We start from the raw sequence: 25,051 nt of genomic DNA, 5'->3' as shown, positions 1-25,051 counted from the left end.
CAAGGATAATGTAGGTATTACAAGATTTTGCAACCAGAATAAGCATTTTGGGTAATATGGGAAACTGATTACAGCAGGTTAAGAACACAGGTCAAGCTAATGATTTTAGGCTAAAATCTCCTGGAGTGGGTCACATTCAACTGCTGGAATAGCTTCAAAGGACTCCATTGAGAGTACCTCTTAAAAAAAGTGCAAAAATGCCACACTGGGAGCTGAGCCCAGAAAATCCCAGTTGAAGAGATGCCATAGCCTTCAGCAAGCCAGAAAACCAGGCAACCTGCAGGCACACTGCAAATCCTGGCACACCTAATCGAAAAACTGAGACTATCACTCAGTGTGTGCAAGTGAGACTGTTCTTGCATCCCTTTCCTGGCACGTTATTCTAAATCAAAATTTATCTCAAGTGTTTAAGAATCTTTGGAAAGCGTTGCTTTTTCCAGGTTCTAGATATTGGAATGTTCTGTTTGGACAACAGCCTGCACATCCATGTCACTACTGTAAGAGTCCACAGCTTCAATACAGTCAGACTTAACTACAGGTTTTGAGAGTGAGACACAAGCAATAAATAGGTCATTATGGTCATCTTTGCCGCCTGAGGAATCAAATATATCTGTTACACAGTGGGTTCTGAAAGAATCAACAACAACCTGTTTAATGGAAACACTCAAAAGCTTACTGTAGCTCTGATGTAACAAAAGCATTGCACATCATCACTGACGATAAGGAAAACAATGTAGGATAATTAAATTGACCCTAAGACCCTAGACAGCCATCCACCTTCTGTTGAGTGTCATAGCAGTGTTCTTTTTCTAAGACAAAAAATTAAAGACAGCATTTGAAAACTAAATAATGTAACAAAACCTAAAGGATTTTTTCAAATCTTTGTAATCAGAATGCTACAGTCTGTGTCACAAACTTTTCAAGATATCAATCAAACCAAATGCTAAATGTAAAATGAATAAAAATCAAGCATCAGACAACAAAAACAGAAGGAAACTGACTCTTAGAAATACTTTAAAATCCCAAATTAATCAAGAATTGATAAAACTCCTGCTGCAATTATCTAAATACACGAAAAGAATATTCCTACAAGCAGATAAACGTGGCATTCTTGGCACAATGTGGCATCATTTTGTCTGAGAGAAGAAATTAAAATCTGATCAATAGGAAGTTTTAATCAGCTTTATTTATGAGCAGGTTGGAGCAACCATACATAAGTCAGATGTTGAAATACCTTTTTTGAAGCCTTGAGAAAAAATTAAAATTATAAATAAAGTCACCAAACTGTATAGAGAAGACTAAAAAAATATTTTTCTTCCAGTTGTGCTAACTTACTATTCCTTCTGCCTGTTAACAAAAAGAATTTTGTTAGTTGGTTACTTTGTACACAACAATGAACTGTAGCACTTTTCGGTTTTTTAGGATTTTAAAAAAATTATTTCACCAGCTAAGAATAAATAACAAAAGTGAGGATTGGTTTATTCTTAAGATCTTTCACATTGGTCTGCTGGGAGGCACAGTCAGTAACTCAGAAGTGAAGTCAGGAGGGATGTCATTGCCCTTGGGTAACCAGCATTCATCACAGCAGGCAGCCTTTATTGTCCAGCGTGCTGTAATAGTTTCTCAGTAGGGGAGGCAGCATGTAGTAGCATGATGACGTGCAAGATAATGCCTAAAAACACAAAACTGTTCGAGAGGGCCTGTTAGGAGAGAGTGTTTACAGTGGTAGTGGAAGGGAAGAAAGGCAGAATGACCTGGTTCTCCTTTTAGTCATGAACACTGGTAAACATTTTTCATTCTGTATCATGCTCAGGGAACCAAAATAAGTTTCCTTCCATTATGCAGTTTTTATTTGGTCATTTCTTGCTTACCTCTCTTCTGCAGTTCTCTCCTTAACCCTGCCATTTATTACATCTTGTTTTCCCAAAATGGAAACTGAATATAAGCAGGAAACACTTAGGTCTTTAACATACTGCAAACTGCTTCATAGTTCCTTATGTGATAGACAGATCAATTATCACAGTCACTGAATATATTTTCCTTACTTAAAATGGCTGGAGAAGCTGAAGTCACAGAATCATAGAATGGTTTGTGTTAGAAAGGACTTTAACAGACCATCTAGTTTCAACTTCCCTGCCATGGGCAGCAAGACCTTCCCCCAGACCAGGATGCTCAAAGCCTCATCCAACTCGACCTTGAACACTTCCAGTGATGGGGCATCCCCTACTTCTCTGGGCAAATTCTTCTAATGCCTTACTATTCTCAATGTCACAGAAAATAATTTCTTCTTTATCTAATTACTCTTTTTCACTTAAAAGCCATTGAAGTCAGTTATGGTTATTAGAATTAGCTGAGGAAAAAAAGAAGAAAAGGGCTTACAGCCAATAATTTTATGCAGAAAAATGGGTAATTCAGATCCAGAATCTTTCTCTGAATATCAGGCCACAGTATGGCATGTTATTTTAGCATGTTAAGTCAAATTGCAAATGACTGCAAATTTTTCATTAGAGACACTACAGAGGTGCTGTGCACATGGGTATTTGTGCACACACACGAACGTGAGTAAAAAAGGTGGCGCTTTGCAAGATGGCCATTCTCCTTTTTCTCAGGAAGTCTCTTCCAGATTTCCTTGAATCAGATTCTAAAACTCTGTTTACAGATTTTCTCCTAATTAAGTAGTTTTACTCACTTCAACAAATTCAGTTGTTATTTAGAGTGAATTAAAATGGTAGCAGTTGGCATTCTACCACACTGAGTAACAGCAGATTCAGTGAAGGACTAAAACACCTGAAGGCAAGATCCAAAATACCTTCCAGAAGCCTGTCAGCTTTTCTAGTGATGCAAGGCGACACTGATAGCAGGGATGCAAGAGGCATGAAGCCAAGATGGTGAGCAGGTGTGACAGATGCTTCAGTCTGTACAGAGTTATTCAATTATGCTTTACAGAGTATCTGTCCACTGATTGCAAGACACAATGTGCCAGGACATGATGTGCTGCATGCCACCTTCACAGTGGTACAGTATTCCTCAATATGGGAAGATGCAGGAGTCCATTAAGTGTAAAGAAATACAGCAGCTCCTGCAAGACTGGGATACTTCAAAATCAATTAATATAAAATCAATAGAAAGTTCTTCCGATAAAGATAGTACTTATCCGTGCGCTCTTTGGTCAGCTTCAAGTATACTTTTGGTTGAAAAAAAGAGGCAAGAGTAAATGGATTACTTCTCTGTTAGCAGGGGGACTTGGCTGCAGCCAGCACTTCTGAATAATTCACACTGTCTAGCTACTTGATTCTGGATTTGACGTTTTTAAATCACGAGATTAAAAGGTCATGTAAAAGGAAAGTGAGCTGCTACAGAGCAGTAGTTAGATCCACAGACACCACTACACTCTCACTCTGCACCTAGGATTCATGGATCAAGTGCTGATACTCTGAATGGGCATACAGTATGAAAAGCAATCCAGGGACTTAACTTCCTGTACAAAAAATAAGGCAACAGGAATACTATCACCCAACTGCCCAACTAAAGCACCACTGACACAAGAACATATATAATTGACAGAGCATAAATTGGGTAGAGGAAAATGCAAATATATGTAGTCTTTGTGAAATCTGGTTTTATTTTCTTGATAAAATTGCCACAGTATTACACAGCCTGACATATTTTGCTTGGTTTAATCTCAGAAAGAAAAAGGTATGCAAGCAAACTTCCAAGGATGAGATGTCTTTGAGATTCCCACTAAGTAACTTCTCCTTTTTGTGTGAGAAATGGAAGATACAAGCCACTGGATTATTATTTTACAAGTCACAGCAGTAATATCTTTTTAATAATTTTAATTCCTTCTTAAGTACCTTATTAGAAAACAAACCTACTTGATGTTCCTTCAGTCTTGCAGATGTTTTGCTTTCACACAGTTGTAATACAGTCATATTGCCTCTCAAGACAGTTTCTACTGAGAAGCCCAATTAACACACAGCACTTTAAAGAGGTAGAATTTAAGAGTTTGGTGTTCACCTTTTTTTTTTAACCAGCTAAATGACAAGCATGATTTATTTTTCATAATAAAAACAAGAATAAAATATGTAAGAGAAAAAGACAACAGGCCCAGCAGCGGAACACTTAAGTGCAGCTTGTTATTAATCAATTTACTTCACATAGTGTTTTCTAAGCAGCACAAGTGTATGTGTACTGTGAGCCCATAAAAATAATGGCAGTGAAAAACTGGACACTAATTCTTAAAGGATGCCGATCACTAAAGATTAAAAGCATTGCATAAGAACATGAAAACAGCACTAGGCCTTCAGCTATGGGATAATGCAGTTATTTGAGAAATCTATGGCAGAAAGCTCTGGTTTCCATTTTTATTTGAGCAATTTAGGTAATGGGGAAAATGCATTATGCTCTTCTGAAGCTATAGTGATGAAGCACATCCAGAACGAGCAAGGTCAACAACTGTATCTGTTTACAAACAGTCAGATTACAAATCTGCTAACTTGCCTCCTGAAAGCTCCTTACTAAGTCAGATTAACATGGAGTTTCTGTTTATCATCCTGACATAGCTAAAGAACATAGCCCAAAGAATACAAGTCAATCCCTGTTTTCAACACTGAAACTTCACTAAGAGCTATCTGCATATCCCGAATTTACAGTAGAATGTGTACAGTATTTCCAAAAAGTGATACAGGAATCACAACTCATCTATCCAGGTATATCAACTGTAATATCACCAGGTGCCTAAATGGATTTCTGAATGTTGAAAAAATAGTTACTGTATTTTATTAATACCTTAGGCCTTCAGCACATGTATGTATGCAAATCAGAACTAAAAACCTCTTCGGCCATCAATGAATGAACAGAACAACCATGTTTAAATTCATAAATCTAGTGGGGCACACACCCTACTTATGGAAGTTTATGGAGATTTTAATTTTGAGTCATTCAGGACTAAGTATATGTGGTAAATTACAGTGAGACAAGCAGATTGCCTGGATTGCCCTGTCTGTCACTGTCATAGGTATTACAGTGAGCCTGCCTTTTTGGAAAGCAAAACTACTGTTTGGAAGCATATTTGCTTCCATCAGAAATCCCATTCTGTAGTGAATGCTGTTTTTCACAGCTCTAAATGTAGTTTTTAGAACTGACATCCTTCCTTTCACTAAGATTAAATTAAGGGTACAGAAGATGATGGAAATTAAAGACTCAATATGACACATACACAGAATTTAGGAAAAATGTTGATTTACATATTCTGCCTTTTAATAAACTACATAACCATTGCTCCAAGCCCTGAGTCTATTCCTGAGTTAGAGAATTCAAACCATCACTGTTCAAGACATGCTGGTTTATGAATACACAAATACACACAGGAGAGAAAACAGAAATGAACAAATATCAGTACATGTGTTTAAGAAGATGAACTATAGGTGAATAAAGTAGCCCAGATGGTGGCAGAAGCATCCTCTGGGTCCACATCTTCTCCCAGAGAGGCCTCCTAGCAGGCAAGAAATTAGTTTCCCAAAGAGGGGTGGGTAAAATCTGGAAAATAGGAAGATTGTACGGAAGGAACACACTCCCATGAGGTTGTAAGTAAAGAGGGCAAGTCACAGAGTCTACTGAGTATCAAATTTTGTCTGTGATTAGGATTACCTTTAAACTATTGCATTTTTATTTGCTGCTATATGTCTATGACCTAACAATTGTAGTTTGCAGCAGGCAAATGTAGGTAAAGGCCAGAAGAGATAATTCTTTCTGCAAAAATAGTCTTATCTTTTCTTTTTTTTCTGAGCAGTTTTACTGAAACTCACAAGATTGTCTCCAAGATGCTGCTGAAGAACTTCTGGTTTTTTTCTTTTTGCCTTATCTCAATGCCACATTTTCCCCTAGTTTTCTTCTTGATATGAAAGGATGCTGCTGGGCTTTTCTTTGTTAATTAGAAACAAGATCTCAAGACCAATCTAGAAACAGCAGAAGAAACTATTCCCTCCAAGAATACTTCACAGTGATCCTCTGTTACATGACAGAAATTTTAAATATTGTAAAAAATTGCTCACAAAAGGCTGACTCTAAATTACCAACTTTCAATTACACATGGAAGAGACAATACTTCACACAATATTTGGCACAATACTTCATCTGACAGCTAAAATGCAATTTTAAAAAAATTTAAACCTTCCCATTCAAGTTGAACTATAATTTCCAAGTAGTGTGTGCAATAGAACCTAAAGCATTTACAAGAAATCTAGGTCAAAGCAATTTTATTTTTGACTCTGTGAAATAAAAAATAAAAAATAAAATAGAAGAATCCACATGAAAATTAGTATGTTTGAGAGAGAGACAAAATCATAGACATACACAAGACAACATAGATCAAATAGGACATGAAAGTGTATGTACACATCTAAATATACTAAAAAATATTTCCAAAGGAGTCACTCTTTATTTAACATACCACTAGTCAAAGCAGTACCAGTCTGAAACAAATAACTTCAAAACAAGCTGCACCAGAAGAAGTTTGGATTGATATCTTCTCTGGGTGGAGCTTTCAACTTAATGAGCAACAAATAGCATGAAATCTTGCTGCCAAAATTATACCCACTCCATTCTGGACAGAGGAAGAAGCACAGAGATGAACAGAACGCTTTAGGTTCCACTAACCACCCTAAATACATGTCTAAAACAGTCTTTATCTTAAGCACTAGAAAGGACATGTACAATGAATGACTCAAGATATCAACATCAGACCATTCACTAAAACACAGACTACAGAAACTCTAAGGAAATGTGGAATGACAAGGCCAGAGCTGGATCAAAAAATCCTATCAAACCTCCTAACAAAAGCCTGTAAAATCAGTTCAGTGCTTATCTTGTACATAAAAATTGGTTTCACTCAAACAAAAAAAAGGAGACTGAATTCACAGCAGGGAGCTCTTGACTCATAATACTGAGGTCATAAAGTCACTCTCAAGAAGAAATTAGAATATAAAGCAAATTAGAATTCACCACTGCAGTAATGAAACAGCACACAGGTTTACTTTGTCAAATGAGAGATATTGAAGAAAATATATGAATCATACTGACAGGGAAGTAATTGAGTAAAAACTACACCATTTTCAAAAGTAGGAGGCATAAGATTCATATTTAGATACTCAGGAATTTTAATACCATAACTGCAGAAATTTAAAAGCATACTATATCTATTCCCAAAGGATCACTGTAAAATATCTCACCTGAAAAAATTTCCCAGTTTGTTAGCATGTTTCTAACATCTAGTTTTGTGGCCAAACACCTAACAATGACTCTTTGCTTTTAGTTTTCCTGTAACAAACACAAACAAACAAGAAGTTAAAGGGTTGAACTGAGTTACACATACTGCCACTTACAAAACAAAATTCTCAAGCTTAACCTGAAAAATAAAGACATAGTATTTGTGAGGGCTGAATTTAAGAAAATAAGGTAGTACATCAAGTAGTTAGGGTCATGCATGGATAGAAAGATAATCACCCTCATTGGAAAATTTGAGAGCAAAGGTCAAATTTAGCTATGCAGAATTAAATGATGGAGAGATTAGCCTTGTGTATACTGTGCCCTGGCATGCAGCTTCCTGTCTGATTTCAATCCTCATCACCACACTCAACTCTTATTGGCTTCAGTAAAGACCCAAGTATTTTTGAACTTAAAAATTAGTAAGAATTTAGCACTGCAGAAAATCATGTCTAGCAATGACTGAATTTACAGTAATTTCACGATTACAAGGTGCACCGATTACAAGCCACACTTCCGGGGTGTCAGCAACGTTTAGTTTTTCCTCCATAAATAAGCCACACCAGATTGTAAGCCACACTTTTGTTCGCAGCGAGGATCCGTGTGCAACTTTCACAAAGTTGCCAAATAGTAACAGAATCGTGGGATCACGGGGTTTACTGGCTCGGCCGCGCTCGGGGCGGCCGCCAGGGAGCGACCCCAGCCCTGCTCGCCGCTGCCGCTGGGAAGAGGGAGAGGGGCGTTCCTGACTGCTGCCGCCAGGAGAAGGGAGAGGGGCGTGCCCGGTTGGTGCCGCCATGCCCCTGGGGCCGGGCAGCGCCGCCACTGCATCGCCACTGCCCCACCACTGCCTGGGACTGGGCGGGATCTGCCTTGGCTCAGGGCTGCTGCTGGCTTGGACTTCCTGGCTGGGAAATTTCCAAAATTTGTTCATATATTGGCCGCTCCTGAATGTAAGCCACACTTCTGGTTTGGGAGCAAAATTTTAGTCAAAATGGTGCGGCTTATAATCGTGAAATTACTGTAATTCTATTTAGGAAGAGCTAAGACCCAAGATTTAGAACAGCAAAAAATACCAGCACCGATATTACACTGCTTTGATCGTAGCATTGAAAGAGAGTAGCCAATTACATGAACTTTTTATTGTGATATTTCTTTTGTTTTCTGGTCAATTACAAATACAGGCATAAGATAGGAGCCACAAGCACTGCAAATACTCTTGAATCATTATGTTTTGCTTTCATCACTAAGAATGCTAAAAATGCTACCAATACTAGAGTTTTCTTATTTTGAAAATAATTGATGTAATGTCAACTAAGTTCTGTTGAAGCCCTAGATCCTATCTTGTGAAGCTGTAATTCCACTAAAAATTCAAAACAGAAACAATCTAATTATTCAGTTTTTCAGAGAACCTTGACATTATGAACTGTTACTACTGCTTTCTGAACCTTTATCAATCAAGTTGTTTGAGAACATTTCTTAAAAACTACTTGGGACTGAAAACAGCATGTAAACAGAAAAGGGATTGAAATAAACCTGGATGGATCCAGAGATATTTGCATTATAATGTTAAAGTGCAAGAAGTGCTGAATGACAGTAAATGGTAATTGAAAAGACAGATCTCAGAGAGAGAAGCCTCATGAGAGAATATAATGAAAATGGCAAGTACTTCAATTTTAAGATGGATTTGCAATTGTCTATTTGTGAGTGTTGATAATACCATAAGATCAATGACAGAGAAGCGAAACATGTGGTGCCTGTATTCAAGTCTCCATTTGCAGAGTTTTAAGATTTATAAATGCTCCCATGGGACATTTCAGCTACAAAACAGAAGAAGAAAATGGGACCTAGTTATGCCTTTGTAATAAAGCTAATTATACAGTTAATCTCTTTCTAATTAAAACTTAGAATTGATTTTAAATTTTTTCCAACACTTTTTCCTAAGAAACATATATCTTAGTTGCTTCCTTAATGTTCTAACTACCTTTTCAAGTCATTATTAATATGAAAACCATCAAAAAGGTTAAGTAATATTTTATTTTTTATTATTAGATTCAACTCTATAAGCAATGATATCAATAATGAAAGTGCTGCTTGCTCAAGTGCTACTGGACATTCATTCCACTGTTTAGTAGTCTGATTTTTAGGACTACAACAGCAGAATTGAAATCAGGATTGAGCAAAGACATCACATATTACCTACCAAACATTTTGACAGATAACTGAATAAAGGTCAGAAGCCTGCCTGCTTTAGGAGGCTGTTTTCAGCAGATTAAAACAGGAGGTGACCAATATGGGAAACCCCTGGATCTCATTAGCTGAGGACAAAGGGAGTTTTTCTGTACTCTTGCAGTCCCAGGTGGAAGTCCAAAGGAAAGCCTACATGTGCGTCATCCTCAAGCTTAGCCCTGTTCTTTTTTTAGCCAAAAGGGGCTTATCTTATTACCCTTCTTAGCTGTGATGTCCACTTATAACCTGAGAACTGCATCATCCCAAAAAGTCCAGGCAGCACACAGGAAATGGGCCATGCAGACACCTGTGCCTTGCAAAGGCCTAACTGGACACTGTTGTTAGTTCAGCTTTGTACGTCTCATTAATGTAAAATCCTAAAATCTCCTAACTCAGATTAAATTGATATACTGCTATAATTAAACCCATGTCTATGAGTTTTAAAAACTCATATGGCTCTGTTGAACTAGAGTGGAAGCCACTATTTTTTCCTGCCTGGCTGGATGAACACCCAAGTTTTTCACCAACAGCTGATGGTTCAGGCTGCCTATATTTGTGCCTAAATAGTTTCCTCTACTCTGTTTCAGGTATTAAAGTGCAGCTATTACAAGAAATTTTCACATAATTTCAGAGTGTCTGCATTAGGCACTTTTTCCAGCAATATTCAACCGTGGCACTTGCAAAGTGGTTCAGTGAGTAAGAGGAGCAGGATTGACAGTGTACATTCTTACCAAAATTACTTGACCACCATCCCAACAGAACACATGTGGGCACAAATTATCTTCTGTTCACTGCAAATGCATGCACATAATGGGGGTGCTGGAGAACAACAGAGCCCTCTGACAGAAACCAAACATCATCACATAATTGAAATAAAATCTCAACACTTGTCAGAGGTTATTTATTTAATGTTGGTGCAGGCTTACAAATTCTCCATTCATGTAGAAAACTCACTGCCATGACTATAGCTTCATAAGTAAGAGATGGAGCTGCCTGCACCAATATAATTACAACAGTTCCTGAGTCACAGACAAAAATCTGGCCCATGCTGATACATTATGCAGAGCATCTATAAAAATGACTGTGCTGAAAGCATTAAATAAGAGCTGTGACCATGGAATGGGAAATATCATTATTGATTCCACAATACTAAATTTATCCTTCAGACAACAAATAGAGGGACATGAAAGAAAGAACACCTTAAAAAGATGATAAATCCAACAACAAAAGATACTTCTGTCTACTCATTATTTTTATTCAGGTCACTCAGTATATAAGCCAATATTTACTGAAAGATTTGAACTGTGAACTACAATGTTTCAAGGTCATTCCTTTCCAAACACAAACAGGATTTTAGCAGGAATCAAATTAATTGGAGGAGAATGAAGAGGGGTTTTGCTCTGTTCGTGTAATATCTTTCATTTACTGGCAAGCACAGTAGAGCTACTTGAAATTTTTGAAACAAAAGAGTTACACAAAATACTACTGTATAAAAAGCTTATGCAAATTACTTTTCTTGCCATGTCAGGCTGGACATTGCAAAGAACAAAACTGAGGCATTTGTTCCTATCTACATTACAATTAACATAGTCAAGGGTTTATATCACAGTTACATGCATTCTCTCGTCTGACCACACCACCAACAGCAATATGTTTTGCAGCCATTCTGTCCTTTGGGGTGAACAACATTTAGGTACCACTTGCATGTAAAAAAGTCAAAATCAGAAAATCAGTGGTGCTGCACCAGAAAAAGCCTTATGTGTTTTTAAAGCTGATTTAAAAAACCTACAAATTCATACTTTTAGTAGCATGCATATCCAGTTCATGGCAGCTTAGTTACCCCAATTAGCCAGAAGGTAGAAGACAAAAAATACACATGGACTTAATTATAAGAAATATATAAATATAAACATGTAATGGTTGCTTCCCTATTGATGAACAGGAATATTCTCCACACATGGCTTGAAGCTGTTAGTAATACACTATCTGAGTCTTCACTAACACATGGGAAGAACCTATTTTTTACTACTTGTTGATTTGTAGCTGTTCAAGGGAAAATTATCCAGCATCTTCCATATGTTAAAATAAAATTAATCAAAGTCTGTCCATTTCCTAGACTCTAGAGCCTGATGAAGTAGCTTTTCAAGGGAAGGGTTAAACTTCTTTGTTTTACTGAGGAACTGATGTTACCCTGTACAGTTTCATTGGGTTTAGATCATAAATTCATAGCAAAAACATCAGTTGATAGGAAAGGTTGGAACTATAACTTCCAAATATAGATAGTATGCAAGAAGGGAAAAAAATTACAAGCTTAGGCATGAATTTCAGTGTAGTACTCTGAAAAAGACTAAGCCATAGTTTCTGTAATCTCCTGTCACAAGCTGTATTAGTTAATACCTTAATTTAAGGTTGAAATTAAATGTTGTTCATGTAGCTCACCTTTAACCAACCATTCTCAAGTCATTTTATGAGACTAGGTTCCCAAAGTACAACCATTCTTAAAACATTCCCCTAGTGCTCTCGCATAAACTACTTTTTTCATCAGTACTTTTTAAAAAAAAGAAACATTAGTGTAGCCAATTAACAATACTAAAAGCACACCCATAATAACTAAAGATTCAAGAAAGCCAAAGTATGCAAGAGGCAGGCTAGAGATTATTTGGGGTAAGCAGAAAAACGTTTTGACCCAAATAGTCACCTCAGATACAGTGTTTATCTTTATAATTAGCAGTCATGCACTCTTGCAAGTACATTAAATCATTATTATATTGTATAAATGCAAATAGTCATTTGCAGAGTCAAACTTCTTCATAAGTGATACATATATTTATGCATCGCTACAAGTATGTTCTCTTCAACACCAAGAGTCTAGTTGCGACAATATCAAAACAAGTGACATGAAAAAAAATTACTGTTTCAAAGAACAGAAACTTTTTCTAAATGTCACATGCTAGGGAACAATGACTGTAATCTTGTTTTAGCTGTAATGATGTATCAGAATGACAAAGACCTGCCTGTGTTCCTCCTAACTGCTCTTGCACAACGCAATAGATGTGTTTGGAGAAGGCATCTTAGAAGGTTACACTCTGAAGTCCTTCAGGAATAATGCTGTGTTTCTAATCCACAACCAAGAAATGGATGATAAGCTTGTTTTCTTCGGAGAAAATGCTATCATTTTAGCTTTCTTTACCTATGAGGAGGTATGATTAACATCAACATTAACACTAACAGCAACAAGAACAAACTGGAAGATGTAATAAGCTTGTCTTTCAAGTTATCCCATTACTTGTATCTTAAGCATAAACACCTTTGCAGGATTCAGATGTCCTACAGCTCAGAGTTGGTCACAATCATTAATTTATCACAATTCAATTTGTATTAAATGAGAATCTTCCTACACAAAGACACATGACAAAACACTAGTGGTTTAAAATTGCAACAGTCCAGAACTCCAAACAAACTTGAGTAATACAATCCTGGCATGGAAACCGAATGCTTGATGCGCTGAAATTTGCATGGTGCCACCATTTAAGCACTGTGGTATAAAATGTCAGTCAGGTACAAGCATCTAGAACACTACAAGCTGCCTACACCAGCGTCCCTGCCTCACACCATATCAGCCTGCAGTTCTGAAGATTGGCACAATTCATATTCATTTACCCCACTTTTTCAGACTGCTCTTTAAAATCCTCCTACTAATTAGCATAGAATGATTCAGGTTGGAAGGGACCTCAAAGATTACCTAGTTCCACCCCTCCTGCCATGGGCAGGGGCACCTTTCATAGACCAGATTGCCCAAAGCCCCATCCAGCCTTGCCTTGAACACTTCCAGGGATGGGGCAACCACAGCTTCTGTGGGTAATGTGTGCCAGTGTTTCAACCTTCACTTAACATGAAGTGACCTAACTCATAGGTATTAGAGCACATTGGTGACTGCTTTTGCCCTCACACAAGTATAAAACTGGCTCATTCTGGCAAATATTAATTAATACATCTGGAAAATATTTACATCTTTTTGGAAAACTGAGTTATTGTGCTTTTCATAAGAAGTTATCAAGACCATATCCTCTTATTATCTAAAGATCTACTGGCTAACATAGAGGTATACATTTGGAAAACTAAAACCAGAAAACTGATCTACAACATGACTGAGTATTACAAAAAAAAGTAGAATAAATAAAGGACATTTTTAAAAGTTTTTTCTTTTTTCCTTCTGCATTTTGGATTTACTCAGACAGCAACAGAGACAGGTACTTTTGCTTTAGTGAGTTGTAATTAAAATAACTGCAAAGGGGAAGTAGAAAACAGGATGCAATTACCAGTTACAGGAATTTAAAGATCATGGAGATGGAACAATTTCCTCCCTATCAATGACAACTTTCATATTTCCTCAAGATTTCCTTTATTTCAGCTGAAGAAAGTCCCATGAGCTCCAACCACTGGTCTCTTATGCTCCCTAAAGGAGGGACAGAAGATGAAACATCAATAAATTAGGAGAAATTATTTTTACTGCCTGTTGCCACAAAATCTTACAAAACCTCTGCCTTTGGGTGTGTACCTGCGAAATAGAAGTGGTCAGAAGAGACTGAGGGAATCCTGGGCAGGGCAGTAACAAGTTTGCATTCAGCCTGTGCTACAGTTTTATCACATCTGACTCGCAGGACCCTGAAATCTGGGGAAAGCAGAAGGTAAAGGAATTTGGGGGAAACACGTATGGGAAGATGAGGGTATCTTTTCTGGGTGTTTCTTAATATTACTATACTTGCAAAAACTTCCCTTTAAAGCTTCAGTGAGGTCAAGCTTTGTATCTAGGTATAATCTAAGCCTCGCTCAAAACTTCCTATAACAATTAATGCAACATTTGTTGCAGAACTGCAGTGAGATAATTTGTTCACTGTAAATAATCAGATACAGATTGCCCACAGAAGTTTTGGATGCCCCACTCACTGGTAGTGCTCAAGGCTTTGTTGGGTGGGGCATTGGACAACTTGAGATGATCCCATGGCAAGGGGGTTGGAACTAGATCATCTTCAAAGTCCCTACCTATAATGTCTGCTTACATTTCACTACAGCATCACTCTCCCAAACACCGCAAACTCCACCCAGCCATGCTGCTCCTCAACCTGGGCAACACTGCCTCCACTGCTGGATTTAACCACTTTGCAGACCTCTGCTAGTGCTGTGGATATAACGTACATATGTACTAGAGTTCCAGCAGAACCATAACATGATTTTGATGCCATTTCCTTTATGGAGTATAAGGAAAAGTATCACACTCACCAAAATCAGGACCATTTGTATCTTAATTCTGTCTCACTGCTGTCTGTATTTACTTACTCTCACTAATGATTATGCAGACTGTTACACAGATCTCTTCTTTCACGGTCACATTATGAGTACAAGGAGCTTTTCTTCTTTTTCTAGCCTTTTTCAGAAGGCTAGTTGCAGTTTGATGAGGACTTTGTTAGGTACAAACACCTCATATACTGCAGCTGCTTTTTTCAAAACATTTAAGAACCACGGGTCGCCAAGTGTCTAAACAATCTCCTCCAAAAGGAGAGCTTTACACAATTTTCAGCTATGTGTTCACAGAGCACTTTGTTTCCACCAACACTCGGCCACCACCACTGACTGAGTAAGCAGATAAGGTATTTGGTATCCAGTCTGATCAGAGTTGTTCAGCCTACAGCCTTAAGGTACTGTAGCTAAGCTCTGCTAGGATGCCAGAAGCATCCATTTCCTCATGAGCCTCTCGTAGGTGATCATCAGTACGGTATCAGAGTATTTCACCAACATGAATGAACTTATCTTCTCATATCAAGCTATGTTGTGCAGCTAGTAATATCTTCATTTTACAGATTTAACTGCTACTTCATTTAGTACCACCTCAAAACTTTCCTTACAGTTTCTTACACTTGGCTATTCAACTGTTCCCATTGTGGAGGTGTCTAAGTCTCTTATTGCTTCACGTAAAAATTCAGTGGAGCACAAACTCAGGTATGTAAGATTTCAGGTGAGGCAGACCTTAGTGAAAAAAAATATGATAAAAAGGAAAAAGAGGTTATGACAGTTTGCATATGGAAAGAGTTTCACAGTCAAGCATTCCACATGGACCAGCTAATTCCTGCTACTATCATCCTTTCTGGCATATGGAAACTGCATGCAAAGAAAGACATGATTTATTTTTGCCATGGTGATGCAGTAATGGCAACAGAAGGTACGAGTGGGAATTCTATCAGTAGTTTAAGTCCACACACAAAATTAGTGTGGTTCTTTGAAAACTATTCAAGCAGAAAGTACAACAGAGGGATTGAGGTTTCATGTAGAAGTGAGAATGACTACTAATGAATTAGCATTACTGCTATGCCTATAATATTTCACTGCAGTTAGTGTTCACAGTAACTCCAGGATAAATGAAAAAAGGCGGGGGGGGGGGAAGTAATCCCAGAGAAAACTACTGAAAACCCACAGACACTAACAATAAGATCCCAATGGAGAATTAAAGACAGAAGAAAAAAAAAAATTTGTTTTGCATTGCATCCTTTATTCTTGCTATTGCTTCTGGTAGCTCTGGAAAATAGCTGTTTCCTTCTCTAAAGCAGATTTAAAAGCTGTTACAGTTTCTTTTTTCAAAACTACAGAAGATGTAATATTAAATTGATCAATCACCTTGAACATCCTTTTATCAAGAACATGGATGCCCTGGCTTTTTTGTGCAACAAAATGCATAAGAACCACTTGGAATTCTGTCAAATAACTGTCAAAGATTCAGATGATTGAATAGATTGGGTTTACATCAACAGTATACAAATATCAATTTCTGAAATAGAACAGTATTAATAATTTAAAATCAGAAAGGAAGTATAAAGAAGACTCACAAGTGAATCCAATTGCACTGCAGTGACTATAAACACTAACATTTTTAGTATGCACTGTATTATTTATGAAATATGATTTATTACTAAGGTTTTATATAGCTAAGATTAGATTAAGGAATATCTAATAATGTATTTACAGTTATTTTAGGAATTATCTTCATGGAATCTGTTTGTGTTATGCTCTGGGGGAAAACACAGTTCTGACTATGGTATAAAGGTCTTATCTTTGTATGCATGTCATATATAAGTTTTATGTAAAGATTTCTCGATACTATTTATCCATGCAAGTACTTCAGTTGAACTGTGTTTTACCTATGAAATTTGTTTCACATCTATGTGTCCCAAAAGCATTTTATATGAAGGAACACAGGAGGCAGACAATTCTGTTTCCACAAGTCAAGTTCACAGTGAAATGAATGAGAATTGTATATATAATGTCTGGAAAGAAAAAGTATATCAATTAAGCAGCCATGCTATGTGTTCACACTGCATATTTTTTCTCCAATTTTGGTGCTTGGGTGGGTGAGATCACCCACTGAAGACAGACAGGATGGTTTCTAGTAATCTGTCCTGATGGCTGCAAGAATACCTTCCAGAACAAAAGTGTGTACAAACTACATCTACAGAACAAACAAGGTGCCTACACTTTCAGGAGGCAATACTTCCAGAGTTTGATACAGAACTGCTACAGCTTTGTCTTACATGGTCAGTAAGAAACACCTTACAATCACAATAGCAAATATGTCAGCTGTTCTTCACAGGGATGCCAAGGGTGTATGTCCCAGGCTGACCCACAGTGTCAGTCCTTGGTCATTGATGACTGAATAATGCGTCAGCTACAGCAGTGGATCTCGAACAACTGAGGCTCCCATTCACAGCCTAACAAAGATCCCATCTTCCACAGAAATGGTCTTGCTTTTCCTAAGGTCTGCTTAAGCTCTGCTTAGTGTTCAAAATTTCTTTCATTTGTCTTTCACTGTTGACCACTGATAGATTCACCAACAAAGTATGAGAGAACTTGTACCTACCTCACCATCAGAGATTTCTTTACATTCTCACCTTCCTATTAATCCTATTCCTTCCCTTATCATTTAATTTGTGTGTGAAGTTACTGCACATTAGAAAAAACATTTGCATCCAGTCTGCAATAGGTGCACAGCTTCCAAGAGACAGAAATCAGTCAAACAGACCTGACACAAAAATAAAACAGGATTGAAAATACATAAAGAGCAAAAGATTTTATAAACTCTGTCTTATCAAGAGGCCTTCATCAATTGATACAGACATTCCTATTAAAAATTTGGACAATAAGTAGCTCTTTGAACAGGCAGATAGCCAGACCTGATAGCTGGAAGTTGAATAAAAACAACACTAGCCTAAAAATTAGTTATTAATAGCAAAAATTTGGTCTAATTAATAACTGGAAAGCACACAATGGATTTGGATGCATAATCATGTGTTGAGAGGGATTAACTCCAAAATATTAAATCAACTTATTTTTTCTAAGTGGTAAGTGTCATTCAACTAGAAATTTACTTGAGTCATTCAGTTTCTATTACACAGCAAGTCACTTCAAGTCCCTCAAGGTCCCTTCAAGTTCTGCAATGTCTATGGCTGTCCTGGAGAAATCTCCTTGTTCCTTCACACAATTTAACTCTCCTTTTCAAATCAGTCAGGCTTCCAATGTTGATTAACTACCATGCAGAAAGTACTAACGTTGGGCTGAATAGGGCCCAAATCATATGGAATAAAAGCTCACCAGAAATATATAAATCAATTTAGTCTTATCACTCTAAGCCTGAAAACTACCAGCTCCAGCAAAAAGAAAATAAAGAGGAGACTGATACACCTTTCATATTCTCAAGCTAATCATGAAGAAACTAATACAATCTCAATTTTTCCCCTCATGTTACCATGCCTAGTATGGGCAAGACGTTACACTTTGGCCCCAGAGAAAGTCTCATCCTTTGTTTTGTGACAAGCAGTGTTTTTGCTCTGTGCTCATGCTCTGCTGAGAACTCCATTATGACACACATCCAGCTCGTAGGTAACTGTCCTCTCTTCCCCTTGCTCCCATGTCTAATGTCCCTCTCCTTTCATGATTTCTCAATCATTGAATAATAAAAATAATAAGTGTATTCCCGAAGAGTACAAAGTGGGGCTGAAGGGTCCTCATGACATTTAAGAGCTAGGGAGCCAAACCTCAAATTAGTTCTCAGTATAATATCTGTGGAAGACAGAAGACTGACACAGGTTTGTAATTTCCACCCCCCCGCCCCCCCCCCCACTTCTAGCTTTTTCTCATTTTACTCTTAATAGGTAATAGAATAAAAATAATTAAAAAAAAGTTTTCAATCCCTGTTTTGCCAGAGTAATGTAAGAAAGCAGGAGGTCATCACTTGCTTCAATGTGTAGTTGAGAGCTACAAGCAGTAGCTTTATGCACAGGAGAAGCTCACTACTTATATTGCTGCAGCCACAGAAGAGGTTTTTCTCTGACAGAGGCCTTTGCTCTATCTGAAAAATTTTAACCTGCAGATCAAATAACTTCCTGTTTTAAACTGCATAACACATCACGAGATATCCAGGAGCTCCCTCCTCTGTATCTGCATCTAATCTTCAGTAAAAGTTGCTGAGCAGATGCTAGAACAGGGTAAGTTACAGCTCACTGCTACATGAGCCACACAAGCATCCGGCCCTGGCACAAAATACTCCTGATTAAGAGGGCAATGTCTGTTTTGAACACCTGAAGGTCTTCCTCACCAGCTTCAAAACATGCACAATTCTTTGCCTATCTCAAAAAGGTTCTTCTGCCTCTGAGGGCAACAGTTCACACACCAGAGACGTCCCACTTAAATATCAGCTGCAGTGAACAAGGCAGCCATCCCACGATTAACTAAAGGCTCTGCTGAGCAAAAGTATCAGTATCTCCTGAGCTGAGCCATTCACAATCATGCAACAATCTTGCGCTAATCTGACACCCGGCCATGCCTGTCAGTAGCAACTGTCTGCTTCTGTAAGGTTCTCACCTCCCATATGTTTCAATAGGACGCATAATTTAATGGTTTTGCTGCAGTAACTTAAGAAACAACAGCAACACACTAAAGAGTGAGGAAGTCACAGTAGCTCATCAACAAAAAGAAGTGGGCAAAGACCTTGCGAATTTACTGTTGATCATTAGTGCTGACAGCCTTACACTACTGCCTTCTGCTGCCAGCCTTAAATAATCATCGCGTTCCTATGAAAAAATTTATGCCATTATTATCAGTTTTTGAGTCTTTGGGGATTGATTGGGGGGGGTGGGTGTCGAGGACGAAGATGAAATTCAACTAAAAAAAAAAAAAGGTATTTTTGCATTTCTTTCCATAGTTCTATTATTCCCCCCAAATCCAGGAGGAGTATGCATATTTCCTACAGTGCAAGATGACACATTTTGTTCAAACAACAAACAAACCCATGCAAGATACTTCTTTAGATTTGAGCAAACAGTGAAGAAAAAAGTTTCAAGGAAAGAAAGATACGCGCTGAGAAAGAAGATTAGTTACCTTTTTTTTTTCTGCTTAAAGGGAAACATAGCTGAGCAAACACTGCAGCTGCTAACTACACATTCTCAAACAACTAATATGTAACTCACTGTTACTCAAATAATTTTCTCATCTCCACTAGTTGGGCTCAAACCTGGACAAGAAAAAAGAATCAACTGAGATGCTACAGGAATTATAATTCACAGCATAAATTTTAAGGATATCCTTATATGCTCTATTAGCATATGCTTTGACTATCAAAGAATCCTTATCTGATTAGGATGCTGAAATAATTCTATTAATATGTATGAGCTCTGGAACTAAAATAAATAGTGTTAAAACATCTTAACAGTAAAATACAACCCAAATAATTGAATGGATTATTACTCCAAGAACATAAGGAAAGGTATTTTTAACATTTCAACTTTGGTGATTTATCGTATTTTAAATAAATTTGTTTTTAAATACCTGTTATTTTAGATCAAATCTAATCATATGAGGAAAATGGCAGGTTGCCATGCACAAGAATTTCCCTCCTTGTTTCTCACTATGCTGTCAACATAGGCTGTTCTTTCTTGCTGCATTCTCTTGTGGTCTTTTGCAGCAGGCAAAAAGCATCAACTCAAGAATTCAATTTTCCTCAATTATTGCATACTCATAAAAATGGAGCTGACAGGACAGCAGTTTATTCATGCACAAACCAGAGCCGAATCACACAAAGTGGCTTTCAGAAACCCACGGATCAATTGTTACTCTCTGGGAGCGCTGTCTTGGCTGCCGAGGGTGAGGGAGTTTCATTTGGGAGAAGGGAAAAGTTGAAGAGTTGCAGAGGTACGGAATCCAGCAGCCTTCCCGTCCCCACTGCATAACACTAATTAACAGACTCAAAAATATACACAGTAGGAATAGCATCTTCTGTGTCCGTAAACTATTCTTAAATGCACCTAAATTCTGATGAGGCTTAACATGCAGATATTTAAGCTTATATGAATATTCATGTCTGAGTACTACTCCAAATCTAAGTCATCGTGCAAAGATAAGCATGGTTTAAAAGTGTTAAAAGTCGGGTCAGTAGACTCACAACACCTACAGGCATAGCCAAATAAAAATTAAGACAGACTGTCCACCAAGAACACCTTACTGGTCCTCAGTTCAATTCTTTCACCAGCGACACGCTAAGCTCTTCAATTTCCCCTTCCCCCATTATGATTTTAATTAGAAAACTGTCTTAATACAACTTTGAAAACATCAAAAAGCTTCCTTTGAATAGGGAAGCAGCTTCCGAAACCTTTCGGTTTAGAGCGCAGGACAAGAAACTGCCTACACCATGCTGCTCTCAACCTCAGGTGAAAAACTTTCCCCAATACTAGGAAAACGTAGCGTTAAATCGATTTACATGCTAACGGAACAACAAAACAAGTATTTTTAAAATTAATATAAAATCTCATTTTCAGAGGCAAAAATCTCGGGGCATACTTCGGTATTTGTTGGTTACTGTCAATAAGTTAAAATACGGTATCTCTTCTAAACTGAAAGAACATCCAGAATAAATTGTCACACGAGCGAAAGCAAAAACCCTGTGTCATTACAGTTTCCGCAAACTGTTTCTTTCCTGCGGTACCATCTGTTAAATCAGAAACTCCTTTGAACACCGCAACCTCGCTGACTCTCACGGTGCGCTGGCTGCGCCGACACTCGCTCGGTATTTTCGCATCGCGCCCTCTCCGCGGGGCCAGCGCAGCCGCTCGTGTCTCTCAGCGCCGCTCGCAGCCGGGGACTGCGCTGGGACCGCGCCGCGCTAGCACCGCACCGGGCTAGGACCGCACCGGGACCGCACCGGGCTAGGACCGCACCGGGACCGCGCCAAGCTTAGACCGCACCGGGACCGCACCAAGCTTAGACCGCACCGGGACCGCACCGGGACCGCACCGCGCTCGGACCGCACACGCACCGAGGGATGCGCTCTCCCGCCGCCGACCCGCGCAGCGCGGACCCGCCGTGGCCGAGCCGAGCCGGCCAGGCCGCGAGCCGCTGACCCCGGGGGGCACCGGAGAAGTTGCGGCCGCGCCGAGGCGCACACGGAGGCGCCCGGGCGGGCAGGGGCAGCCGGTCCAGCCGCGCGTCCCGCCCGGCGCCAGCCCCCAGGGGCGGGGATGCCCAAGCCCGAAGCCGAGCCCCTGCCCCGGGCCGCCCCTGCGGCGCGGAGGCGGCACCAAAGCGGCGGCTGCCCCTCGCCCGCCCGCCCGCGCCGGCTCCGCGCCCGCGGACAAACTTACTTGCGGGCGGCGGCGGCGGCGCCCGCGCCCTCGTTCCCGCGCTGCGAGCGAGCGCAGCCCCGGCGCGGCCGCTGCCGAGCGCGTTCGGACATGCTCAGTGCCCCGCCGAGCGGAACCTACCACCGGGGGGACGGGGGAGCGCGCAGAGACAGCGGGCAGAGCTGGGTGCTACCAAGAGGACGCGCTAAAAATAGGCGCTGCAGAAAGGAACAGCTGGAGCTTAAAGGGGCGGCGGCCGCCGCGGTGCCCGCAGCCCCGGCAAGGGCGCCTCGGCCGCCGTGCGGGCCTGCCCGCGGAGCCGGCGGAGAGAGGGCGCTGCGGCCGCGGCCTGCGCTGCCGCGGGGCTCCTGCCCGCGGAACCAGGGGGCAGAGGCTCGGGGAGCGGGGCAGAGGCTCGGGGAGCGGAGCAGAGGCTCGGGGAGCGGGGCAGAGGCTCGGGGAGCGGGGCAGAGGCTCGGGGAGCGGGGCGATGCCGGCGCTGCCTGCGGTGCCTGCGGTCGGTACCTGCGCTGCCTGCGCCGCCGCGCCCGCGTCCTGCCCGCGCCGCTGCGGCGGGAGCGCTGCGGTGCGCTCGGCTGCGGCTGCTGCCGCCCAGGCGCGCAGGGCTGCGCAGGGAGCCGGGAGGGCTCCGGGAGCGTCTGACGGGGAGTCTGCCGGGCTCTGCTCCCCCTCACCCCAGCGCCTGGCCGGAGCCTTCCTCGGGACCGGGCCATTTACCTCGGGGCCAGGAGCCTATCTCGGGCTGGGCCATTTACCTCAGGGCCAGGCCACCCCGTGAAGCAGCAGCTTCAGAAATGAGTTCTAGGTGGAGAGGGAGAGGATGCCGAGCGGCGTTTCCAGGCGGTGTTTCTCTGGAGACATCTCCATCCTGCTGCGAGGCGTCAGGTTGTGCGGACGAGGCTTGGGAAGTGCCAAACACTCGGGACCTCTCCCGTGGAGCTCAGAGCAGTCAGATGAGAATGTGACAGGTCCGAGGCGAGGAGCGTGAAGAACAGCCCTCCTAAATATAATTTTCTAGGCTGGAAGCTCTATGCGGCAAGAGAAGTTACATGATCACCTCTCACTGGCACTCCTGTGTTTCAAAACTAAGAGCTGTTGAAATTAAAAGCCGCCAAAGTATTTGTGAATGGGAATTTCTGATGGGGTTTTTAAGCTGTGGCTTATGATTCTCTACATTCCTAAAAGACCGACAAGAATAAACATAAGAGCACCACATCTTTAAGATTTATATAGATACTACAGAGCCTAAAATTGTATTACCCTAGCAGGAGTTCAGAGGTATTAGTGAATTCTGCTTCTATGGATATAGAAAATTGCTGTTGCACAAAAAAAAAAAAAAAAGGGTCTTCACAAAATACTAAACTACTTCTAAGAAAAAATATCAGACAACATCTGCATCATGATAATTTGTTATTCTGTTGTATATAATGTACAATAGTATGTACACTCAAGACCACATTCAAAAAGCTTCGTTTATTTCATTAGACAGGAGAGATCCATGGAAGTTTATATTCATTGGTCCTCTAACAGCCTTCAGCAAAAACTACTGCGGAAAAAACCCTCAGTTACACGTAGGTGGATATAATCAGGAAAGGAAGTGTTACTTGTCAGTACTGTCAGATAAAGTGAGAGCAAGGAAGCAATTTCCCTCGCAGACTGACATACAATGGGATTATTAGACAAGATTGTGTAGGTAACTACAGCAGTACTTTGAAATACGAAAGATGATGTCACAAAGATTATAGTATTAAAAAGGGAGTAAATCAGGTTGTATTAGGTTTATTAAGGCCAAGCTTTCATATGGGGGAAGGTATGGGATGAGGGGGAGGCGTGCATACAGGAAGGTGGAGAGGTACAGGGGTGACTTATGTGAGAAGCAGCTGGAAGCTTCCTCCATGTCCAACAGAGCCAATCCCTGATGGCTCCGAAGATGAACGTGGCACTGGCCAAGGCTGGGCCAATTAGAAATGCTACTAATGCCTCTATGATAACAGATTTAGGAAGAAATTTAACAAAGTTATGTTGGCAGTTGTTATTGTGGCCAGAGAAGAGCAGAGTGAGACTATGTGAGAGGAACAACTCTGTAGACCAAGGTCAGAGGAGAAGGAGGGAAATGAGGTGCTCCAGGCACCAAAGCTGAGATTTCTATGCAGACAATGGTGCAGCCAGCTCATGTGAGGCAGCTGAGCCTCTGCAGCTTATGGAGGACCACAGGGATGCTGAGATCCACCTGCACCTTTGGAGGAGACACAGCTGGAGCTGTGGATACCTGGAGCAGGCTGTGACCCTGTGGGAGGCCCATGGAGACAGGGCCATGGTACCAGGCTGGAGCAGCCTGTCCTTGGAGGACTGCACCTCGTGGAACACTGCAGCAGTTTTGGGAGGACTGTTGCCCGTGAGAGGGACTCACATTGCAGCAGTTCACAGAGAGCTGTTTCTTGTGAGATGGACTCACATTGGAGAAGTTCATGGATAACTGTCTCCTGTGAGAGGGATCCCCCTCCTCTCCCTGAGCAGCTGGAGAAGCCTCAGGTGATAAACTGATCATAACCCCCATTCCCTGCCTCTTAGAGCTGCTGGGGGATGAGGGAAGGAGGAATAAAACTTTTCAAAGTTTTATTTTACTTCTCATTATCCTGCTCTGATTTTGTTAGCAATAAATTCAATTAATGTCTCTAACTCGAGCCTGTTCTCCCCATGATGGTATTTGATGAGTGATCTTTCCTAGCCCTTATCTCAACTCATGAACCCTTTTTTATATTTATTTCCTCTCCCTTGTCTAGCTGTGGAGGGGAGTGAGAGACAGCAGCTTTAGTGGGTGCCTGGCATCCAACCAGGGTCAGCCCACTACACATGTTCGCTAATTCTCCTCATTCTCCTCA

The 25,051-nt window shown here is 40.5% G+C and overlaps 1 protein-coding gene across 7 annotated transcripts in view; it reads right to left on the bottom strand.

Moving 5' to 3' along the window:
* The window catches only part of OXR1 (oxidation resistance 1), a 282,332-nt gene extending 257,593 nt beyond the window's left edge, over nucleotides 1-24,739 (bottom strand). Inside the window, exon 1 of one of the 7 annotated variants that reach the window (XM_033082730.2) lies at nucleotides 22,887-24,739. In XM_033082730.2, coding sequence (XP_032938621.1) covers nucleotides 22,887-22,920 — 34 coding nt within the window. In that variant the 5' untranslated portion in view covers nucleotides 22,921-24,739. Of the gene's footprint in view, nucleotides 1-7,229; nucleotides 7,273-21,844; nucleotides 21,860-22,169; nucleotides 22,188-22,886 lie in introns of those variants that run through there. The other 6 variants (XM_033082648.2, XM_033082702.2, XM_033082710.2 and 3 more) reach the window with 6 other exon arrangements.
* Between the last annotated feature and the right edge of the window lie 312 nt (nucleotides 24,740-25,051).

Source organism: Catharus ustulatus, chromosome 1, assembly GCF_009819885.2.
Source record: "Catharus ustulatus isolate bCatUst1 chromosome 1, bCatUst1.pri.v2, whole genome shotgun sequence".
Lineage (NCBI taxonomy): Eukaryota > Metazoa > Chordata > Aves > Passeriformes > Turdidae > Catharus > Catharus ustulatus.
This window is presented reverse-complemented; position numbering and strand designations above follow the sequence as displayed.